At 37.3% G+C, this 24,399-nt stretch overlaps 2 protein-coding genes across 3 annotated transcripts in view; one reads left to right on the plus strand and one right to left on the minus strand.

Moving 5' to 3' along the window:
- The window catches only part of CMC1 (C-X9-C motif containing 1), a 46,511-nt gene extending 41,780 nt beyond the window's left edge, over nucleotides 1-4,731 (plus strand). Inside the window, exon 4 of the mRNA XM_058802550.1 lies at nucleotides 1-4,731. Within this exon, the coding sequence (XP_058658533.1) occupies nucleotides 1-115 (115 nt within the window). The 3' untranslated portion in view covers nucleotides 116-4,731.
- Nucleotides 4,415-24,399, minus strand: part of AZI2 (5-azacytidine induced 2) — a 24,078-nt gene continuing 4,093 nt past the window's right edge. The window contains exons 2-8 of one of the 2 annotated variants that reach the window (XM_058802539.1): nucleotides 19,704-19,933; nucleotides 17,135-17,260; nucleotides 16,710-16,809; nucleotides 14,892-15,040; nucleotides 12,344-12,405; nucleotides 9,537-9,652; nucleotides 4,415-6,771 (exon numbers count right to left, since the gene is read on the minus strand). In XM_058802539.1, coding sequence (XP_058658522.1) covers nucleotides 6,383-6,771; nucleotides 9,537-9,652; nucleotides 12,344-12,405; nucleotides 14,892-15,040; nucleotides 16,710-16,809; nucleotides 17,135-17,260; nucleotides 19,704-19,928 — 1,167 coding nt within the window. In that variant the 5' untranslated portion in view covers nucleotides 19,929-19,933 and the 3' untranslated portion in view covers nucleotides 4,415-6,382. The remainder of the gene's footprint in view (nucleotides 6,772-9,536; nucleotides 9,653-12,343; nucleotides 12,406-14,891; nucleotides 15,041-16,709; nucleotides 16,810-17,134; nucleotides 17,261-19,703; nucleotides 19,934-24,399) is intronic. The other variant, XM_058802530.1, reaches the window with a different exon arrangement.

A 24,399-nucleotide genomic window follows, 5' to 3' on the forward strand; every position in this document is an offset into this window, starting at 1 on the left:
CTATTCTGATCCATCATTCTATGAAGAATGCAAAGCAGAATATTTGAAACAAAGAGAAGAATACAGAGCAACTGGAATTAAGAAAAAAAGACGGAAGTTTACTCAGAATGTGTGATTAAAACTTAAAATGAACTTTTTTTACATGCAATTTAGATTTCACTTGATTTAACAGACTTAAATTGTCTGTACCACTCTGTGTGAAGTTTAACTGAAATACAGAAAATGAGATTAATGGAGAATAAAATAATGTCTGAAATTAAGAGTCAGCTTTAAAACTTTTCCTAATTAAAGATCTAGAGCATGCTGTCACAGTTTGCAAGAGAGGTGGCAAAGGTGTGTTCCTGTATCTGGACTTGAGATTTTGTTACCAGTATTCAAGTTGGAGTTTATAATTCCAGCATGTCCATTTGAAATTTAAAGCCTATATCTAGCTGCATGAGCCAGGCTCCATAAAAACATAAGGGTGAATAATTTAAGTTGTATTAACTGGTCACAGATTGGGTATACACTGAAGTTGGTCTGTTAGTCATCACCTGAAGCTGACTGTATGGAGATGCCCTTACTAGAAGAGAAGGGTGGCAAATGCAGAAGAACTACTCAATGTGAATTACCCTTTTCATCAAGATGATGTCAGATGAGAGCCTGGCAGTACTTGTGCCTGCACTGTAACTCATTTTTACGTCTACACTGTGACTCACTTTCAAGCCTACACTGTCAGAAGGGATGGAAGGATGCCTTGTGCTTGTACGTGGCCCAGACTGACCATTTCAGCTCTAGGGGAGACAGTAATCTCATCCAGACCTTCCTTGAGAACAGGGAATGAGCTGCCATGCTTCAGGAGTGAGTGAGTGACCACACTTGCAAAATTATCCCAGGCAGAGGTGAGAAAAGAACTAAACCAGGCATAGAAGATGCAGATCACTTTGCAGGAACTAAGCAGGTCCCTAATTTAAAAAGAGCATACAAACATTCTTTTGTGTACTGATACGTGAAGCTGCTTAATTGTAGTTAATTATTAAAAAATTAATTGTAATTGCTTAAATGACGTCACTTATGGCTTCGCTTGGTGATACTAATAGAAAGTTTTAGAAACTATCTTGGAGCATCATCCAAACATTCTGAAATAAAATGAAATTGTTTAAAAGCAATGAAAGGCTGCACTTAAACTTGGTAACTTAAATGCTCTGATTAAAGAAAAAAAAGTAATTTTCTGAGTAAGGAATAGGATTTGAGACTGATCCATTAGAAGAGGCAACATTTTACTTGTGTATTTTAATACTGCTTCACCACAAACAGTGTTCCTCTGTTCAGGGAGGCAACTCTGACACATGTATATGAAGGACTTAATGCTGCAGGTCAGTCATTGCCCTTTATTCTGTGCCTGTTACTGGAATAATCATTAATAATGTTGCTGCAGTAGATTGGGTGCAGGACTGGACTTGCGAGGGACAAACTGAAAAGATGTGCAGCATTCTGCCTTGTTAGGCAAACTTAAATGGCACTCAGCTCTAAAAGTAACCACCTTGAAACAGCTTATGTGGAACAGTGTCCTACACGTGTTCTCAGCTTCTTATCTCAAGCGTTTTGGAAAACCAAAATTTTCCTAATAAGTTGTTTTGCTGTATGTATTTTTAAAAGGAGGAAATTTAAAATAGATGTGTTTTTGATGACAGTGACTGTTCTTCTGTCCCACTATGAAAATCTGCTCTATTTTCAACCTCTGGAAAGCCAGCAGGAATTGACCCTTGGATCATGCATCAGCTTCCTCTATAATACACCTCAGGCCTTACTTCATGTGATGTTCCCTAGCTTTGAATTCTTGGTTTCACACCTTTCATTTTCTTAGTATCTTGTGCATATCCTGTAATTGAATTGCATTTACATCTTTTATTTAAAGTTTAAATGAAAGAATGAGTACCATGACATGACAAACTCATACCACTGAATTACTTCTGGTTTTGGTTTTGTCTCAGCCATAAACTCTCCTTCATACTCAGGTTAATTGGAGGCAGCCCTGGATTCTAATCAGTGTAAGAAAACACAGCACAGGGGCCTATCTGTCCTCTTCAGAGCACTTGGCAGGCACCCAAGACACCCCCATTTTTCACTGGAGGCTGTATTAAAGGTCTCTTCAAACTCTTGAGGGGAGCCCCCTACAAATGGAAGATATGAGAGGAAAGAAGGAGAAGGTGTCATGTACTTATTTAGAAGTTTGCCTTCAGACACTAAAACCCAAACTCACAGGGAATCTGAGGGGCAATTTGTAATGCACAGGTTTTTTAAAGAGCAGTGGAACAGCCACTGCAGTCTGAGACAGCACCCAGAAATTAACGTGCAAGCCAGAAACTCATTCTGCTCCACATTTAGCACAGCCATACTCCTCCTCAGGTAATTCCTGTAGGAAACTCCTCTGTCCTGTTCACTCTGCTGATCAAGAAATGGTCAAATACACTTGCACTGTAAGTGTTCCACCTATTTAAAAATTGGTTCAGTAACAGTAAGCACCTGGGTGTTTCTTGCATGTTTCTCCCTAGATCAAACAGCCATACTCAAACATAATCATCTTACCACTTTGATTACTGTATCTTAATGTTTGACTTGCTCTTTTCCATATTAAAATACAATTAAATTAATTTTGCTGGACAGTTACCACACAGGGTGGGTTTTTTAATGGTCCAACTGCAACTCAGTTAAAAGTAGTGTTTACCTTTACTGCTGGTCATAAAAAATAAAATGCTCTCATAGACTGCTCTATGTTCATACAATTGCAAGTAGTAACACCACTCTCCCTAAAGAAAGGCTCAAAAGCCTGAAAAAAACCCTCAAAACAAAAAAATAAAACCTAAAAAAAAAAAAAAATAACAAAACTTAAAAGACCTCGAACTCCTACCTGCCCTTCTTTACACTCAGAGAATCAGGGAAATACCTTACACCTCTGCGGCCACTGTCCTTCACAGGGCCTGTCTGAGATCAGAAAACAACAGAGGTGTCAGTCAGGTGCCAGAGCTCTTCACTCTTCCTTTACCAGCCCACAGCATCATTAAAGCTGCAGTTGTCTCAGCACAGGAGTGGCAAAGTCTGCTGCAAGCTGGTGTTGGAAGAAAATTCAATCTGCTTTATCCCACCAGTATAGTTCATGTGATACTTACATGGGCCTGGGTTTCATTAGTTGGAATGGGTATTGTTTTACTGTAACTCCACCATATGTCTTGTGCTGCTCTTGTCTTTTTCCAGCTGTAAAAATTGGACAATGCATCACAGCTAATTTGGGGGTTTGCTTTCTTCAATATGGATAGTTCACATCAGCTGTACACCAATAAACGGCAGAGAAATTTCAATGATCAGATTTTAAAAATACTTAAAATTAACCAAACACTGCAAGTTTACATGTAAGTTATTAGGAGGTTCATCCAACTCACCAAATACCCAAATACATAATCATCAGGTTGCCATGTGATCATTTAAATGTGCAGAGCAACAACCTCCTCTTGCCCCAAAAGCTGGCTTTCATTTCTGTTAAATGGAGTTAGTGCTTTCTTAAATTAAAAATTGTCAATTTGGTGGAGGTTTTAAAATGTTCAAAGTTTGCATTCAAGTTAAAATTTTCTTGAGATCTTTTAACATAATTATTTGAGAACTTTGGTCCTTACTATATGCAGTTTTACAGTTTTATGTAACACAGGCACACTAACATCAGAATCCCGTTATTACAGCTACTTCTCCATGTAATTTGCTGTCACCGATGAAAAGACTTCACTTCTGAAAATGGAAAAAGCACTGTAAGCCACTAGTGGCGTGGATTTAAATGACTTTTCCATCTTCAGTCAAAATCTGATTGTAAGCTTCAGACCCAACAGATGCTTCACAAGCCAGCGAGCTCCCAAGTGACTCCAAGTCTGGGGACTTCCTCTTCAAATGCTACAGCCTGGACATGGCAGTGAGTGATTGGATTGGAAATGCTGCCTGCAGCAAACTCTCTGGCATCAGTCCCGCTTCTCCCTAGTTAGCAGCAGCACTCCTGAAGTCCCTCTCATCAAACATTGCCTGGGAAGGAGCACAGAATATAAAAGCAAGGGTCAAAGGCAAAACCTGGAAATTCTCAGGCTCTGCAAAGAAAGTCTTAATTTCATACAGGACAGGCTGACTGGGAACCTTTTGAAACAAGTAATCAAAGGTAAATAAATCCTTCAGATTTCAACATCCAGAAGGATACTTCTCACAGAAGATGCTGAAGCAGGCTACAGCAGATGGCTGCTTTTTTTCCTTGAGTCAAAGCAATGAACCTCAAATCTAATTGTTTTTGGAATAACATTTATACACAATAAAGAAATTAAAACTTCAGCAAAAAAATTTGTGCCCAATACGGAAAGGAGATTTGTTAGTGAAACCAATTTCAAACAAAAATAAATTTATTTAATATCTTACACAGTAGAATTCCTTCATTGCACAAATCATATTAATGCCTGTTGAATATTACATTCCTTAATAAAAAACCTCTGTAATACTGAGGTGGGGGACCCCAAAAGTAAACTACATTAGAACTAGGTACCATATAGCTTATGCAGCCACATGAGAAATGTTTTCTTTGTTATTACATAGGTAGTTGGTTCTATCAGCTAAAGCCTAGTGACTTGGATTTGTTTTATGCATATTGGATTTTGTTCTATTACTTTCCAAGAGATTGTACTCCCCTGAGTCAGCTGTGTTCATTGGTCAGAATAAATTCCAGCATCTGACACCATTTCCATTAATCACAGACAAGCCAGTATACGTGAGCAAGATAATAGATAAAAACAATATCTGGTGAATGGAAAACATTGTTTATGTATGCTGTTTGTACTGCAGGAGAAGGTCTCTGGAAGGCATTGTTTTTGCCTTTGACAGACAAAGTGAAAGATGGGCTCTGTGTGAAGTACTTACTGTGCAGGGGAGGGTGTCTGGAACCACACAGGTCACGTAGCACCCTCCTAACGCTTCTACAGCCCATCATTACTATGGCTGTGCTACTGCCAGAGCTTCCCCATGTATTTGCAAGCCATCTTAAGATAATTAGCTACTAAACAGCTGTGAAATTAATTTTTATTACTTTGATGTTAAGCTGGATCTGTGAAGCTGAATACTTCACCCACCCACACAGTTGTAAATAGCGTATTCAGTATTAGATATCTTCCTGCCCATTACAAGTTAGGTATCATGGATCTAAAATACAATGCATTTTTCTTCAACTTTTTGAGCGGTCAAGACATTTCACTTAACCCTGTTGTATTAAGCCAGATATGAAGCAGAGAAGTTTACAAAAAACCCCCAAAAACATAAATTATGCTTGTCTAGAAACAGTTCATGGCCTTAAGAGGAAAAAAACAATGAAAAAGTAGTGCCTAGACACCCATAATCTATAAAGCAGGTAGCTGGAATTCCAGTAGCTCTGGTTCTCAGTGGCATACTAAAGACACCACAAAAATACTTATTTTTGTATATCAACAATGCAACAACACCAAGTCTGATTAAATTAAGGCTTTGTTTCTTTAACAAAAGAAAAATTAGTAGCCTTCACTACCACAGGAATGAAGAGTCAGAGTTGTGGTGCTGTGCAAAGGAGGCACAATATGGAAAACTGCACTGTGAGCACACTGGGTCTGTGGCAGCAGCACTGCAGTTACAGCAGCTTCCTTCAGCAGGAACTGAGGGAAACAAGCTGAACCTCCAGGATTCACAGTGGGCAGCAGCAGCAGCTTTACTCACGGTCCTTCACCTTTCACAATCAAGCCCTAAATGGGGCAATCAAACAGCATAGCCTAAGGGTGGTTCTTCTGCCACTGTCTCATATAAATCAAGGTTGGAACAAAAAACAAACCATACTCACCTTTCTCAGTTAGATATTACAGAAAAATGCATTTACAAACCAGAGGAATCAAAGCTAATTGAAAGGAGGAAGGAAGAGAATCCAATTCTTCATATTATCCTTATTCTGAAAAAGAACACTGTCAAAATATAAGCTCAGAGCTGGTTCAAGTTCTAACACTGGATGCCGAGTATTTTCTTGATAACATACAAATAGCAAACAAATACAGAACTGGATTATTTTGTTTTATTCCACAAACTCACTTTTCATTGTAACCTTTAGCAAATGTATGTCTAGTACAAGACTATCTAGGCCCCCTACCAGATTTCTTTGTATTTACATTACACCAGCACAGCTTTAACATCAAGGAACTCACTCCTGATTTACAGCAGAGGAAGACTCAGCTTTCTGATTTGGAACTAGAATTAAAAATAAAGAAAGAACATTTCAAGCAATTTGTTTTCTCTCCTTAAAAGTTCGAGCATTAAGGTGCCTATTCAGAATCACTCCAAAAATGCCTCAGTTCATTCTAAAAATTGCTTAACTCTTGTGCAGACAGTTTTGATTACACTGATCCAGGTAATCTGCTGGACAGTTTAACAAAGTTGGATTATTTTTCATTTCCCAAAACATATTCTCATTGGGCTTTGGAGGACTTGGGAATACCCAGGAATTATCTTCCAGAGAGCTCTTTCCATAGGAATGGTGTTCCTGAAACATTTTGCTGTCAGCTGGAGTTGGTCTCTCATCTGTCCAAGCTTGTAGGGTCACCCTTTCTGATGGGACACTGGCATCTCTCAGCAGAGGGGGAGACACAGCATTGCCGAGGGCTTTGTTGTTTTGTGACAGGTTTTTATACACTACCCCAGATGTCAGATTCACCTTTGAAATGTTCAAGTCAACACATTGCACTGGTGCAGTACAGGCAGCTGAAGGAAGAAGATAAAAAAGATTTTAAAATTACATTATCTAATGCATTTTTCATGTACCCCAAATGTACTACAGTCTAGCAGGGATGTTAAACACAGTTTCTTCAAGCCACAAGTTTTTGGACCATATTCAGTAACTACTTGAAATCTAAAAACAACATACTACCCTCACCAGTCTCAAGATTAACCCAAAATCCTGACATCATAATGTCTAAAACACACCCAACTCCAAGGATATCTCCCAACTCCTATTTCAACACAGATAAACTGATGAATCTTTCTGACCAGACTGAAATGAATGCTGAAACAGAGACCATTTTCACATGCTGGAGAAATCATCCAGATGCAGAAGACTGAATGCTGCTCCCTATTCTACTGATTCTTTAACAAGTAGTATTCTTGTGCCATCCAGAACCCAAATTCTCACTGCCTATGAAGCAGTAAGAGGGAAACACGCAGTGTTCACAGGTTCTCTTGTCCGACTTTCAAAAGTAAAGTGACAGACTGCAATGTTCAGCTATGTGACATTCCAGAGGAGTTCTAAACTGTTAGGGGGGGTGGGGGATTTTGAAACAGAACAGGATCTACCTGAAATGGAAGAGCTGTACCTTCAACACACATCTGAACATATGGCCAAATACAAGCAGGACATTTTGTTTTGTAGTGATAATTTACATAAACATGTAATCAGAGTAGATTAATGCCTCCTGAGTTAAAACTCACATCTTACATAGAGTTTTCTAGAGCAGCTGTTAATCTTAAGCATGAATTGTAATTTTTAACCTTTGTTCTTAAGGGACAGAAAAAGAAGCTGGTATCTTGGTCACAGAATACAACTTTTATTTGTCACAATAAATTAAAATTTGTGGATGTCAGCCCAAACCACCTTCCAATACCATAGGCATCATGTCTGAAAAACATGCAAGGCACTGGATTTGGCATTTTTGTGCTGGCAGGGGTAAAATGCAATTAGAGGCCCACAGACCTTTAGAAGTTCGAGAAAAATTGAATCCACTAAAATACATTGAAAAAAAAACCCCCAAAACTCCCAATAAACCAACTAAAACCACACAAATAAAAACCAACAACAAAAAAAAAAACCAACCCCACAAGCACACATCCATTTGTTGAAAATTCCTCCATACATAACACATAAAATGCCTCTCTACATTCTAAGTAGAATCCACAAGTTAACTGATACTGTTCATGTCCCACACAAAGTAATGAACACGTGTTCTGCAGAATTAATGCACCTCTGACAATGGCAGCTGGTCTGTAAATGCCAAAAGTCAGTACTAGAGGTATAGGAAGTGGAAGGCTTCAGTCAATTGTACCCATATTTTGCATAAGCCAAGATTTGTCTATACATACAAGCAAAGATGTATCTGTATTGCACTCATAAGTGTGGCTGATGACCAAGATCAGACCTGTCCACTCTCACATACTTCTGAAAAATTACTGAAAAAAATCTACAGATGAAAAGGCAAAAGTCCACTGTTTCCTGATCAATCAAGAATGCCTTCTGTGGCTGTGGATGAACAACTGCATAAGAACTGCAGAAAATGAGTCTCCTCACCAAGGAGAAGAGAAAAGTAAGTAGTTGTGTAGTGGCAAGACAGGTAACTGCAAATTAAAAGTAAGGACATAAAGACTGTATGTGATCACATCAAACCTTGACAGATCTAAGATTATTTAGACTCATTCAGCTGCCAGTTTCTCTGCTGCAGTTATTTGACAAACGTGTTTTAGAATTATAAGAACACAGACTCACCTGGTGACAATATGGCCAAATCTACAAAATGTGTTGACAGTTTGTATCAGCCAAGTACCAGAGACAAAGTGATCATTAGTCACTGCTGACCACAAAGGCAGGGACTGCTCGGGAGGTGAATCCTGTCATTACCTCACTGAGCTGTTTAGAAACAAAATGTCTTGATCTGGTAATGGACAGGGACATCAGAGACTGTCACCAGTACATTGTAACCAAGTCCACTGTCTTCCACCAGTATTCTGAGCACAGTAAAGATCACAATTGAAGTGAGCAGAAAACAAAGGAAATTAACTCTTTACCACAGTTTGTTTGCCTGACAGTCTAGCATTTGGCTTCAGAGAAACATATGTATGGAGTAGAAGAACTGTCTGATGAAATGCTCATGGAAAATTTAAATACTTTATGTGAAAAATATTTAACCCTTGAAATTATTTAAGGCAGCTTTGTTTCCTCAGTATTCTGACATTCAGAAAATGTCACACTGTGTAGCATTTCTTCAGAAAAGACAACTTTTCTGAATAAAATACAAAGAAATAGGGAACAATAAGGAACTTCATTCTTTTAAAGTCTGATTTTAAAATGTTGCAAATTTAATACTTCATATATTCTGCACTGGGAAAATAAGACTGCATTTGCAAAAAGATTTTTTCCCTCCTAATATGAAGTAGTTGTGGTAAAAGGTCAAATACGAGTAAACTTAACACCTCAGCCTTGTGCACATAAGCAACACTTGACTGAGAAAAAAGCCACAAGGGGAACAGAATACAGTACTGAAGAAAAAACACATCAGCAACACCTTTATGTGTGAAGTTGACCAGTATGAGACAGAAGCAAAAGCAGAAAATGGGGAAGATGGAACCATAATACAGTCTAGCTTATCAACTTCAATTGATGAGATTCTGATAAGATATGATAGCTGGTTTATTTTTAAAATGCTACAGCTTGCATCAATGGTTTGTGTTTGTAAGGTCTGTTACTGCCAACACTGACTTGCCTTTCTTGGCTCCTGGTGGGTTCCTTTTCAGTTTTCGCAGGACCTCAGCTTGCTTGTCAGTCACTACACGCAAATTGGACATTTCTCTCTTCAGGTCCCAATAGGTTTGTTGCAAACTTTCAAAACAAAAATTTATTACAAGTTAAATATTGCTGCCTCTAAAGCAGCCTATCAACATGCCTATCAAGTGTTGACTGTTAGTAAATTGTTCTGCAAATTTTGTTGGAGTACCCTAACTGTAACTGGACTGAACAGTACTGAGAATTACCTTCAATGGATGGACCTTTGTATATAATTTGATTCTTACCTATTGCAATATACAATGCATTATATATTGACATACTAGGTAATAATAATTTCAACTCTCCAAAGGAAAGGAACATGAAGCTTACTTTTCATTTCAGTATCTGAAACTAATCATCTTCCAATAAAATTAGTCATCTCAAAGGAATACTTTAGTTAAAGTGACACCAGGTTATAAAAAAGGCAGAGTGTTAACTCTGAATACCTTTCAGTAAATGACCACATACCCCAACACATATTATGAGCCCAGTAATACTGATTTATTTTTATTTCAAATAATCAAGAACCAGTATTTGGGTCTTATACCATGCACATTGCTACACTGAATTCAGACTAAATACCTGAGACCCAAACTGGGCATACACACAGAGTCCAATCTAAAATATAAATCATACTCTTTCATATTCAAGGCCTCCAATTTGTGTTAATACACTGCCTGACCAGACAGTGTAAAAAATAGTGTTCCAATTCATTCTCTAAGACAGCATAATAGAAGAAATATATTTAGCAACAGCAGCACTGTTCCAACACTGATGTTTCAGGTTAATAACTGGTAAGAAAATTAAGAGGGGGGAAAAAAAGGCAGCATTACCATATGTTTCTTGGTAAAATTTCTAGCAAAGGCTCACTGAATATCACATTTATGTTGATTAATAATTAACTTAGTGTTCAAAGACATAAGGATGTAGTTACTTCAACTTAAACATGAATGCAATGATTTAATGCTTTTTTAATGATTAACATTCTACCAAAACACATTTATTGAAGACAAATATAATGGACGAGAGTTTCCAGAATTTTTTCCTCCTCACTACATTCACTAAAGGCATTTATTTCAAAACAGCTCAATATCTCAAGCTACTGAGATGAGTAAGAATAAGCTTTATAACAGTATGTAACACTATCCTTCAAAAATAGCAATATAGGATCACTCCTGCATGAAATATCAAGTACAAATGTGGTCAAAATCACTCTGAGAAGTGGCTATTATGCAAGTCAACACAGAGAGTTCCCTTAAAGAAACAGAACTTCTGTCCACAGAAATAATTCCCTGGAATACAAAAGTTCAGATGCATAAAGTTCTGTTAACAACATAGGAAGGTGTTATTTTAATAAATAATGTGTTAGGTGTCACCAGTTCTGACTAATAGGAAGTTAAAATTTTCAGAACTGATATTTCAAGAAGTTCAGCTAAACCTGTGGCCTTTCTACTGCAGACTCCTTTTGGCTCTTTCAACTCTTAAGAGCTGACAATTTTACAGCTGATGTGGCAACCACACTTCCTTAATTCTCATGTTTTGGTCTAAAAAATAAGATCAAAAACTTTAGTTATGTTAAACCAGAACTGTCCAGTATTTAACACAGAAGTGGCAAATACAGGGACAGCTCAAATATCTGCCACCAACCAGAAGGAAAGTGCTTGAATTAATTTTTTAAAATGCATTTAGCAGTTTTACAAGCATCTTGCAAAGGGTTGCAGGTACCAGAATTCCACTTAAATCACATGCAACTGATTTTAATTGTTTTTGAGGATACTGGCCTAGAATCCCATTGCAAAGCCTAATTTTCAAGGAATTTGTAATTGAAAACCAAGGATTCCCCATGCCTGCAATTCCCTGCCTTCTAACCTTCACTCTGACAGCCTGTTTAAATGTACAGCAAATTAGATTTGCACACTGAGAATTTAAAGTCAGATTTGCAGGCTGCTCACAAATGTTAAGTAACTAGTTTCCAGAAAGTTAACTAGGGGCAAATGCCTCCATTTCCTATAAAAAGCAGGATTGCTTGCTACAACAAATGTTTCTCATAGGAGGTTTCTTGAGTGTTTCCTCCACAGATTTTTGGATGGGCTTACATATTTATTACACGTTTAGTATTTATATTACAATAAACACTATAGAGTCCATATGCTCTTTTAGATGGCTGCCACCTGAGCACCACTTGATGGAATATATCTGCTCTGATTAGTAATTATTTGATCAAATGATCAGTTTAATCAGAGCAGTGATCAAAGAGATAACTGCTGTGTGTTGAGAGAACATATTTTATCAGGTGTGTGAGGCTGACAGCAAAGCTCCAGGAGGAACCACAGGAATAAGTATCCAGTCAAGGTGAAAGGACAAAGTGTGATTTGTGTGTAGTGTGTGCATTGTTAGCCTCACTGCACCAGAGAACAGATGATGGGAAGTGTCTGTATGTTCTCTTTCAGGCTGAAAAGTCTCTTCAACACCCAAGGAAGCAGCAAGGCCCACTGCACTAAAGCCTGGCATTGTGAAGGGCTGCTCTTCCCTCTGGTGGAAAATGCTGTAAGTGCACCAAAGGCATAACTACCTAAATATTCATACAAACACAACAAAGGAAAAAAATGTACAATGATCTTGCTAAATAACTATACTTAGACTTTCAGTGAAATTATGAAACTTGAAATAACACACCTAAAGAGTCAGCAAGAATAATTTACTTGTTCAAACAACTGTCCCTCTGTAAACTGAAGTATTTCATACCTCTGGATGTCTTGCCTTTGAAGGTGGTCTCCATGTAATGGATTTTCCTCTTGAGCCTGGTCCTGCATAACAGAGGGAAAGGAAAACAGAGAATGAATGAACATGATTTCAGATCTTCTCTCTCAAAAAACAGCAGTGAAACTCCAATTTGCCTAATACTGAAATTCACAAGTAGTCTTCATTTGTGTTAGCTGCAGTGGGTTTCAAAAGTGGGTTTCAATTCTACTAAGAATTTCCACTAAGAAATGCTTAAACTACCTACGTACATGAAGGCATTGTTCAGCCACCTCCATACTCTTCTTTCTTAAAACAGCTGAACTCTCAGAATTAGAGATTGATTACTTTCTTAAATGGACATGAAAAGTCTTTCTCAATTTCTGCTTTTTAAACAGTCTTTTTCTTCTTCTTTCTCTGTCACGGTACATAAAGATCTTTAACTTCAAGGAAGCTGTTTCAGTATAGATTTACTTCCACAAGTTACTTTTATAACTTTATAACATAACAGAAAATAATTTATGTTAATTTGTTAAAAATAACATAACAGAAAATAACTTATCTCTTCAGTCTGAAAGACTACTTTAAAATTGCACATATAGGCAGCCACACTGAATTTACCAGGATTGTTTAAGAAATCAAACATTGGACTCACTTTGTTAGCTGTGCTTCTATTAGACTCTCACTTGTGATGAGCTCCCTCCCTTTCATATCCCTTCTATCCATGTTCCCTTCCTATCATCCTCTCTAGTCAAAGCTGTCATGGATTTGATCCCTTTACAGTGGCTTTAAGACAGGCTGCACATATTTCAAGCAACTTGTTAATGTACACACGGCATCAACTACAATGTTAAACTTGTAAGAATATCTTAAAGTACAAAAAATAGAAAGTACACTTGCCTAAGGTAGAAAACATTTGAAAACATGTTTTCCTGTTTTCATTTTCATTATTACCTATTACATTCATTAGCTAATGTAATGAAAATAAGTTATAATGAAAATACCAGCTGAGCTGAAATAATGCTGATTTGTCATTGCCCATTGATCACACTTGACTGTATTTCAAACCTGACAGATTTTCCCCTCCTGAGCTTTATCACCATCTCCCAAAGGTTTAAATTCATAGCATAAAAAAGTTGCACTGTATTACCCCATATTTGAAAACATGCACTTTATTTCCTGTATTAAGCAGTTACCAGGATCAAGAAGAAATTGTATTAACGGCAAGCAAAAAAACAACAAACCCCCCCCAAAAACCAATGTAACAAAACCTCCCAAAACAAAACAAAAAGTTGTTCCCTGTATTTGCTCTGTGCAACAAAAGCTGCTGGCATAAACATTATTTAAACAGTGTCACACGCAGTATTCCTTACAAATGCTATTTTAGTCTGTTCTCTCTGACATCACTCACTCTCACAATACAATCTGTAATTATTTATGCAGCTGTTACTCCGTTCTAGAGTTACCCAAAGACACCAGAACTTCACACAAGTTACAGCAGGCCTTCAGATTTACAAGTTATTGAAGGCACCTGAAACGGCTCCAGACCCAAGTGAAACAACCAACAGTAAGGGAAGTTAACAGAACACCTCACACGCTTTATCCCCACCTAGTGGAAAAACTGCAGACTCACGCAAATGCTGTGTGATACCCGATTATATAATCATCATTATTAATGACCATAAGGAATGTAAAACAGTCTGCCTCCTCAAACAATCACATTTAAATGTTTTACATTCACTGTGTGACTTCAGTGGGACTGCAGAGTCCTAGAGACTGGCACTGTACCTTTATCAAAGGTAAGATGGAAAGAAGAAAGAATGCACTAGACAATAACTTAGTGCTTTTTGTTACGGTTATCTTAATTTTCTTTTTGAGATCCTAACAACGCCTAGGTTACAAAATGTGTCCCTCAGAACAGATACTTGTCCCAGAAATGGCAGGGAAGGGTGCCAAAAGAGGAACTTTCCTGACAAGCTTCATGCAACTACCCTGAAGAAAAGTGCCATACCTCCTTAAACAAAGTTTATGATATCTTTAAACATTAGCATCCCGTTGCTATTTAAAAAAAAAAAGAAAATAATAGAGGCCAGCTTTTGCCCAAATTTTCTTAGCAGCCCAGGTTACACAGAACTTCAGTGGCTACTTATAAAAAATCATAAAGCTTTATTTTCTGTTGCTATATGGGCAATGGCTGGGAAATCTCACCCATATAGAATCATAACATATCTGGAGTTCGAAGTGACCTGTAAGGATTAAGTTCAACTCCCTGCTCACTGCAGTACTACCTAAAGCTAGTACTACCTAAACTTTCTAATTAAGAGTGTTATCCAGACACTTCTTAAATTTCGACAGGCTTGATGCCATGAACACCTCCCTGAGAAGCCTGTCCCTATTTCCAAGAAAAATGACAGTCTACGAAAATACTTAAGGTTAATTTTACCAAGATATTAATATTCATATATACGTCATCTTTTTGTTAACCCTTGATTTTGATTGACCTTGGGATTTAAAAGTAATTATTAATACAAAAATTCCTTAAAAATTAAGGTACCTTCTGCTTGGAATTTTGCAACTCCTTCCTGAGACTGTTGCACTCTTCCTTGAGTTTTTCTAGATCTTGTTCCAGACTATGCACTTTCAGGTCACTGCTCAGCTTCTCTAATTCCCAGTTAGCTGGAGTACAATTCAGACTTTTTATCACTGTGAGGAAGACAAACAAGACAATTAGATTCCAATCTCAGTCCAAAGAACATAATTCAATATGCAAGATGTTCTTCAATCAGCCCATGCCTTACAAAAACATTATATTCTGGAGAAACTGGAGTCCATGGCAACAGGGAATTATAACACTGGTAATGCTGTTATTGGTCTATTTTCTGGGTTTAAAGCATGGAGCCCTACTTTCTAGGAAAGCTAGACATTTGACACAGAGAAAAACGAAGTACTAGCACAAAAAGGCACTGGAAATAAAAAAATCAATTTATGGCAAATACACATCATATATGCCAACTTGCATACTTCTCACATGCTTTGAAAACATGACTCTTTTTGCCCTCAGATTTGTATTATTACAACACTTACCATTACGTTTTCCCCAAGTTTAACATCAAGAAGTTGCACACAGAACAACAAAAGATACAACCAAACAAAAGGGGAAAGCATAAAAGTTACACAAATCTTGTTAGACTGAAGCAATTCACATGGTAAGAAGCAACTTAAGCTGATGCTACATCAGATCAGTAGCAGGGCAATAGTGAGACAGCAAGAAAAGAAGGAATGTGACAGGAAGAAACGCCACAAGTTTTCAACTGCATGGTACACTTATTTCCAGAATTAATAGTTTAAACAGCCTTAAGTTACACTGATTCTTTTTTTTTTTAAAGCAAGGTACCCAGAGTCCACTTATGAGTAAAACTGAATTACAAACAAGGAAATCATCACATTTTCAGAGCTCTCCTTACAAACTCTGCAATTCTTACCTCCTGAAACGATGACATCCTCAACAGTGATACTAGCACTACCTGCAATTTGTTTTTCTAGGTTTAAACATTTGTGCAATTGAAGTAGTGCATTACATACATGTTTAAGGTCCTCTTGGAGAGTAATGAAATTCATGCACAGCCATACTCAAAAGTGCCTTTCAAATGACTGCATTTGTACATACTCTGAAGTCAGTCCATACTCTATACAGATGGCATCTTTTTGTAACTAAATAAAGGGGTTTTTTCCTTCCATGATGTTTTGTTTTACGCATCTATCACATACAGAGCACTCTTTACAACTGCAGTAAGAGACGCTGGATTTGGGCTTTTGGAATTGCCAGGATATAATGTTATTTTCTCCTTCCTCTTTTCACCAGGCTCTCTACAACCAACATCTTTCTACTTTCCCTCATTTCCCAGCCAGCTAAGTAACTGTTGGCAACTGCAGCTGTTGCTATACAACATCCTCTTGTATTTGTTGATCCAACAGCAAGACAAAGCAATATGCTGGACCCTCTACAGGTGCCAGAGGAAGTGGGATTGACTTCATACTTGACTTCATGAATGATCTTCATACTTGAACAGGCCTGTGCCCTGCTCTGAGGAAAAGGTGCTGGGGTCCAGAGATGCACATGACCCAGCCTATAAACTGTTAGGTGGTGCCCATTTCTCAAATTTGTCAATCACCTAGGGTGGGAGAACACAGCAGCCTCAGAATATACGTTTCACCATTCACGAGAATGAAGACAAGTTCAAAGTACCTCACTGCTGTTCATGCCTCTCTTACCTTGCCCCTGTATAGGGTTAAGCCTCTTCATGCCCCAAGATCACAATATAACCACTAGAGCTTCTCAACATACCTTAAGATGAAGTAACCAAATGCATACCTTGCTGAGTTTCCACTTCAGTTCTTAGTTGTAACAGCTCTACTTCTTTAGATTGCAACTGTTCGTTCAAGTTTTTCAAGGATTCCGCACTTTCTTTTGCCTATTTTTCAGAGGAGAGAAAAACCCCAACCCAAAATAATTTGTGAGGCATTTTTCTATCATGTCAGACAATTCAATAATTTAGAACAAATACAACAACAAAAAATATTACTTTGATTTTTATTTTAAGCATTATTCTAGCCCAGTAATAAAACTGAGGTACATTAAATCATTATTTCTACAGAAAATATTGTCATGTACTTTAAAAGGGTGATAAAATCAAGACCACAGATCTTAAGAATATAAAGCTCATTCTAGAGTAAGCAGGTACTAACTATGCAGCGCTGATAAAGCAAGCCCTGAAGCCATTACTTAAAAAGGCACACCATTTTTTCCAGTTTGCTTTTCAGATGGTCGCGGTCGATGCAGGCCTCTCGATAGGCTTGGTAGGCCTTATTGACTTGTTCCCGCCCAACCGAGCTGCATTCCTCTTCCGCCCGGGGGCCGAGCACCTGAACGGTCAACACACAGGACAAGGGAGAAGTTTTCTGTGTTATGCTGGGAACTGCAAAATTTTAAGCCTGCCATATTAATCTAACTTAATCTAGCTTTTCCTTTTTTTTTCAGTTTAGATAACAAATTAATCAAATACACTGATACGGGCCATGTTTTTTACAACAGTGCAGCAAAGGCTGTCTACAGATTCTGAAATCTCTAACAATACTTAATGCTCACTAATTTATAGAATCATAGAGTAGTTTGAATTGGAAGAGGACATTTAAAAGCTTACCTAGTCCAACCCCCCTGCCATGGACAGGGACACTTTCCAGTACACTGCTATGAGTTCACTCCTATGAGTACTTGAAAACTATTAATAAGTTATCATTACTCCCACTGATAATCCCTTAATCATATTTTTTCCAGGCTCCAAAAAAATGTAAACTGCTTTTTGAAAAAGGAGTTTTAAGCATATAAATGCACAACACACAGAAAGTTCAAAGGAAGCCAAACATAATTACTTAAACGCCTCATAATGTAAATAAAGATTTTTTTCCCGCGTATTTATGTACAAAAAGCCAAAGCAGAATAATTTTAGAAATATCTATTAACTTTGAGATTACCACCATCTTATTGCCTGCTATGGCAAAAGACAAGCAAGGCAGAATAACCACTACCCACCGGATTGCTAGAAAAAGGGGAACAGAGTTAAAATATATTCAGTGTTTTTAATAAGACAGAAAGAAGTCTTACATCAAATTATATCCATTCATATTAAAAGTTCTTGTTTTAATTAAGTATTGCATTCTCCTTTTCATTCTTTTTATCCTGCACACTTCCTTTATGTGTACCTCTTGCAGATATTCACAACAGATTTTCATATATTTTCTTAAAAATTAGGAGTCACACAAAAGAAATTACTAAAACAAAGCACTGACACTCACATATCTTCCTTAAATATCTCCTCTTTAAAGTGTTTGCTTGAAAGAAAGTATGGGAAAACAGGAAGACAGATAGGAAGCTTCTGCCCTTTGCTTTTTTTGTTTATCTGTATGATTCCCTTTAAGTTTTGTCCTTTATATTTTCTCCCCCTAATAAAGCCACTCACATAGAACACAAGCCTTAATAAGCTTTCTGGAAGTTTCCATGCACACTGAAACGACAGACTCCAAAGGGGTAACTCCCCATATATTTTTTAAGCATACAGGTACATTAGCTATTGACAAAGACTGAAAGTCACTAACAGCCTTGACCTCCCTCATGAAGCATTTTAGTGGTATTCACACACTAAAAAGTTTTCTCTACAGAAAACAAAGTAGCATCTTAAGGAGAATTAAGCTAAACCAGGCCAAACCAAAACACACAAGACAAAAAGAATTGTCAAGGTCAAATCCTGTTTATTGTGATTCTGAGTAACAACATAAAAGATGTTACACTCAGCATGGTTCAGGTCTAAAGCTCTATTCCTATTCTTAACATCCCCTTAAACTTTACATAAAGACAGTCTTGAGACGGTTTTCCTTTTTGAGAAAAAGTCAATCCTGTCTGCATCAAGAATTCCCAAATAAGTGTCAAAGCTGTGCCAAGTGTGACTCAAGTGCTTCATTCCAATGCCACAAAATAATACACACTTGGAAAGCTTTTAAGAGTCAGTAGCATAGTTAGGAGAAAAGTCCTAAATAATGTCTCAGCTCTAACACTAGGATCTATCTTTACATCTTATATAAGAAAGCAATCTATCAAAGTCAAGAACTTCTGCAGTACAAAGACACTCAGTGCTGAACAATGGATGTACATTTCATCACAGCATTCCTTACTTGGAGAGAAAAACCTGTGCCCTGGTCAACTTCACTAGTTTATGGCCATGAGAAACTGCTTATAAAACAAATTCCAATATTCATTTATATTTCAGAATTATTGCATCAAAAACCAGCCAGCCAACATCTATGTTAGGCATTTCAACTTTGCATTTCACACTTGAGGCTGTGATTAGCTAGACCTAGCTGGATATTCTTACCAACCAATTCTTCCTTATCATTTTGGTATGCTTAAGGGTCTTTTGACACACAGTTCCTGGATTCTGATAATTTACAAGCTTTGCACCTCACTGTTCAACAATAGTGTGTCACATGTGCCCAAGCTAATAAACACCATGAAGTGGCACCCAAACTACAGTGACAAATTCTGTGCCATTAGACATCGGTCTGAATCAGCCACTGTCTTTGCATTGCATCATGTATGTGCCCAGTGAGAATCAAAAATGCCAGTATGACACAACTACACTACCAGAGGAACAAACTGCATTTCACTTAAATAAATGAAACAATTTATAAAAACTTTTTAACATGGAAATTATTTCAAGTATATATTTCAAATCCTTAACCCTCTTCTCTGCCATCCAGCCAGGAGCAAAAAAGAAGCTGCTACCAGAAACTGGTATATCAACTATTTTCTTACCTTCTCTTCTAAAATTCTCACTTTTTTCTTTAAGAAGGAGTTCTCCTTCTCTGTCTCTTTCAGTCGTTTCTTGATATCTTCATATGCAGTGACAAGTGCGAAGTGTGAGGCAACAGACTCATCTCCACTATAGGATGGAACGGGAATATCGCTGTCTCTCTTGTGAGCATTGTCTGCTTTTTCATGGTTCAAAATACAGATGTCATCCTCTACCAACTCCTCCATGACAGCTGTTAAAAAGACAGATATAAGTGCTAAGTTTTCACAAAGACAAATTCATCAGAGTCTGAAAACCTTCCAAAATAATACTGCAGGGTGTTTCTGTCTAAGTATGACAAGACAAGACTGAATAATCAGGAAGTATCTTAATGTTGCAGAAAAATCTTGAAATCCATGTCACCTTGAAAATACACTGTTTAGAAAAGACACATTTCACTGTTACTTGATATAAATATTTTGAGTACCTATCAGATGTATGAACCCTCAAACTCATTTTTATTAAGACTTAACACCAATGTAGAATTTGGCTGGTACCAACTATCTGAACTCCAAAGGAATATTATATCAGAGCTTTTGCAAGCCGGCACTGAGCAGTAAAAGAGTACAGTTCCAACAAATCAACCAACTCCTGTGGTTCCTGAGCACAAGTGCCAAAGCCTCTTTATTTTTGAATGCAAATACTTCTATTTTTCCAAAATATTAAAGTAATCTTAAATAATCTTAAATTACACTTTTATTTGTCCTTAAAGAGACTGCATGGGTAGCTATTCTTTCCCTGGTCACAGTAGAAAACCTCCTTCTGAACAATTACAGTAATTTTTGACTGAAAATATGATGAGAATGAAAACATGCACAGTAACATGATCTGCCTCAATATGTGCGGAGAAAACTGACAATAATCTGATCATTAGTAAAGTGTCACTCTAAAATACCTGGCAGATCCATGTGAATGACAAATGCAAAGTAGATGTTACACTGAGCTTTTCTTACAACCTCCATCATTCAGACACAGCAAAACATTCAAAAAAGAAAATACAATCTTAAAGAAATTCTATATACTTTCTTGAGCAACAGGTCTCAATGGAAAACCCCCAAAAGCATTTTCTTTAAGAGTTACAGGTTATCTGGAACAAGTTTTGGGGTTTATTTAAAAACAAGCCAACCTCCAAAATGCTAAAACAACTAACCAAAACCAGACACATCTCATTTAGTGATGAACATCAAGATTACTTGTATTCATATGCAGTACTAAGAAATGCTACTAAGCGCCGGATAATACCACCGCCCTTGAAGCAAACTAGTGATGTGACTTCTACAAAAAGCAGACTTTTATTTTTTCCCCTTCAACAAATCCTTAGGTTCCTGATGATTAGCTAATGAACCAACAGAAATGCTGGAATGAAAGAACTGAGCATAATGAAGACAGCTTTTTGTACTGCAGGAAAAACTTACTTCAACAGAAAACTGACTTGATCAGCAGAACTTTGCAGAAAAGGCAGGCATTAGTGAAAAAAAACCACAGTCACAATTGCTGCTTCTACTGTGTATTTGCTATTTGAATTCAAACTAAACTTCCATTTGTTTATAGATACTGGACTTCCATTTGTTTATAGATTACAAGAAGTAAAGGCCTGGAGCTTGTCTGTATGGTCAAATTTCTCTCACCATGCTGGAAAGCTTTCAGAGTGCAGCATTATGAAGAGCTGTAGTACAGCTACTGCTGAACAATAGTGCTGTTATCACATTTGTCTCAATTTGCTCCAAGCCAGTTAGACAACATGATAAAAAACTGTGACAGCTCATTTCTACTAAATAAGACAGCAGTGGAGTTTTTCAACAGTGAAAAAAGACAAGAATACTACAAACCAAAGCTGAACACCTTTTAATGGTTATGTTCAGGAGGTGAATAGATGCCTTGTATGTTGTTTGATGCATTCTGACAAAAAAAGTAGCCTAAGCTTCCCTTGCTTGTTGTTCTGCCTTGAATATTCTGTGATATTTAAGTAGAAAGAACCCTGTAAGAAAGGTTTGCTTCCCTTTCATTGTAAGCACAGTATCACTCCATGCACAAGGTGACCTTCACCAAAAGCACCACATCATTCAAACTGCATTAACTGACTGAAGGAATTGCTCATTTTGTCTTCCAATATAAGCATAACACACCAGCTTATCCTCCCCCATTTCACCAAAGGCTCTGCAAGTCTTGTCACCCATCTCATCAAATTCCCAAGAGCCTGCCCTCTCAAGGCAACACATCTCCTTTTCTTGGAACACTTGACTCACATGTCGTTAAAGAAGTGTCACAGCTTATCATTATCTCTCAAAGAAAGCAGCAGATTTGTGACCTTGTACATAACACAGATCTTTGTCCCTATGCTTTCCTAGAGCTCCTAAACCTGAGCATCAGATATTCCCTATTTCTTGCACACATCAGTGCCACCAGGAGATGGCAATATGGGAAAACAGGACCATATTTATTCTGCATTTGTTAACCAGAAGTGCTTTTATGAGCCTCCAGGAGAGAAACACTTTCCAAATAAGACTCAGTATACACAAATACTATTTTATAAATACAAATACACACCTAACCTGCACCTGTTAGGAAGACTAGTTACTCTAACATTTTTTTACTTGAAAGATCTCATTTAGTTTATAGGATTATTCAACTCTGGTTTTCTGATGCTGCTCTCTAAGCCAGAAGTGGGGATTATTTAGAAGAGAAGCATTTAATTCCATATAATTCAAAGGGACTTTGTTTGCACACTTTTCTAAATTTCTACACTGAAGATAACAGTTCCTAAAAATCCAATATACACATTTTTGACTAACTGTATTGCCTACTAAGTGATGACAAGCTGCCATTAAACAGTTCAAGATCAGCAGTACTGTAAAAGGCCATGGTGAAATGCACAGCTCACCCAGCTTTTTTTGCTGTCAGGATAGACAAAACCGTCAGTATAGAAAAATAAATGTCTGTAAGAAATCCCTGACTCCAGCTGTAGTCTTTGATTTCACCCGAGGACAGGAATCAAAATTTAGATGCCCCAGTACTGTATTACCTCATCTTAAAAATATGAACTGACAGCAACAATCAAGTAAGTGTTTTAATTATTCCACAGGTTATAGCTCCTCAAATCTGGAAGAAGGATGCCAGAAGGTCTTCCAGGATGGTTCACCAAGTCCTGCCACAGACTTCTGCCCTGTTTTAATCAGTTTGACTTCTCCTAATTCAAAGTCACATTCGTATAACTGCTGAAAATGCCTCAGAGCTGACACTCTGAAACACCTGAGTGAATACTGACCTCTCTGGAGCTGCAATTCATGAGATAATCTGTCCTACAGTAACCAGGTCAGGTGAAAGATTTCTCACTAAAATATTTGAAGTAATATACCGACAAGTTAATGTTTCTGAATACAACTCATGTCCATCTCGGCCTCCTTAAGGCAAACTTCACAATCCCATTTACCACACATCCCATCCCAAGAAAAGTCTTCTTAATACTTTTTACTCCCTTTACTTCAGCACGGTAGCTAAGTGTTTTGCCAGTGATAAATATATTTCATTTACACTTTAGAATGATCTGCACACTTAAAACAGCCTACTTAAAAGGACTTTAATCTTTATGTCCAAAACAAAATACATTAAAGGAGTACCAGTACTACTATTTGTATTAACTAACTAATGTTTAAAAGCCTACAAACAAAAAACCCAACCTGAACACACTGTTCATAGGAAACAGCATTAAGTTCTAGCAGGACTAATTATGCTCCCTGTTTGTAAGCAAATGAGTTTGAAGAGGTGGCACCACATAAGTTTTCTTTCACACAATGTGAAGAAAAGAAGAACTAACAGGAACCACTTCTGTTGCTCAACATAGGTTATAGAACAGCTTTGATTCAATACACTGAATATTTTGAGCAAAATAATGTTTTCCCCATATCTTCCTAATGCTTGGCAGAAACACAGATTTTCTCTTTAAAGAGCTTTAAGAACACTAGTCATTAACACCATGGGAGGCAGTTAAATATAAAACACATTCTACATATGAGGAACATGGGATGCAGAGGCTCTAATAGCAAACAGACCACTGCACAAACAGAGCTCTGTAGTTTGAAATGCTAATCTTATTCTCGGATCAGGAGAGATAGTAAAAGCAGGATTATATTAAATTTTTCCCAGTATGAAGCAGATTCTTATTTTGGCCTAACAGTTGATTTGAAAGAGAATAAAATAATTCTCAAAATATTTCCAAATACCAAATGCAAATAATTTCAAGATGGTTGTTTTCTTGTTTGCCTTCCAGACTTGAAGGGTTTGACTTCCTAATGATAATATGAACAGTTTCCAGCTGTTGATAACAACAGCATAATTTTTGTACAGAGAAGGGTATACATAAATGCATGTGAACATAAAAAAACCCTTTAAATTCAAGAAATGCCTTTGAACCAAAGGGATGCTGAGTGAGCATGTTACAACCTTCACCTTAATTTCAGAAAAGCTGTACCAGTTTTTTTTTCTTTTTTTTAAAGACACTTCAGCACAGCAAGGAATAATACAGAATTCCTGTAGCCAGCATCAAAAACTCCACACAGTACTTGGAGCGTATGACACAAGATGTTAAAACAAGCAGCAAGACGTCCAGTCTCTTTAAGCATCCATCACTTTGCACCTCTCCTTCAGAAATCTTAGGTTCTC

The sequence above is a fragment of the Ammospiza caudacuta genome, chromosome 1 (genome assembly GCF_027887145.1).
Source record: "Ammospiza caudacuta isolate bAmmCau1 chromosome 1, bAmmCau1.pri, whole genome shotgun sequence".
Taxonomy (NCBI): domain Eukaryota; kingdom Metazoa; phylum Chordata; class Aves; order Passeriformes; family Passerellidae; genus Ammospiza; species Ammospiza caudacuta.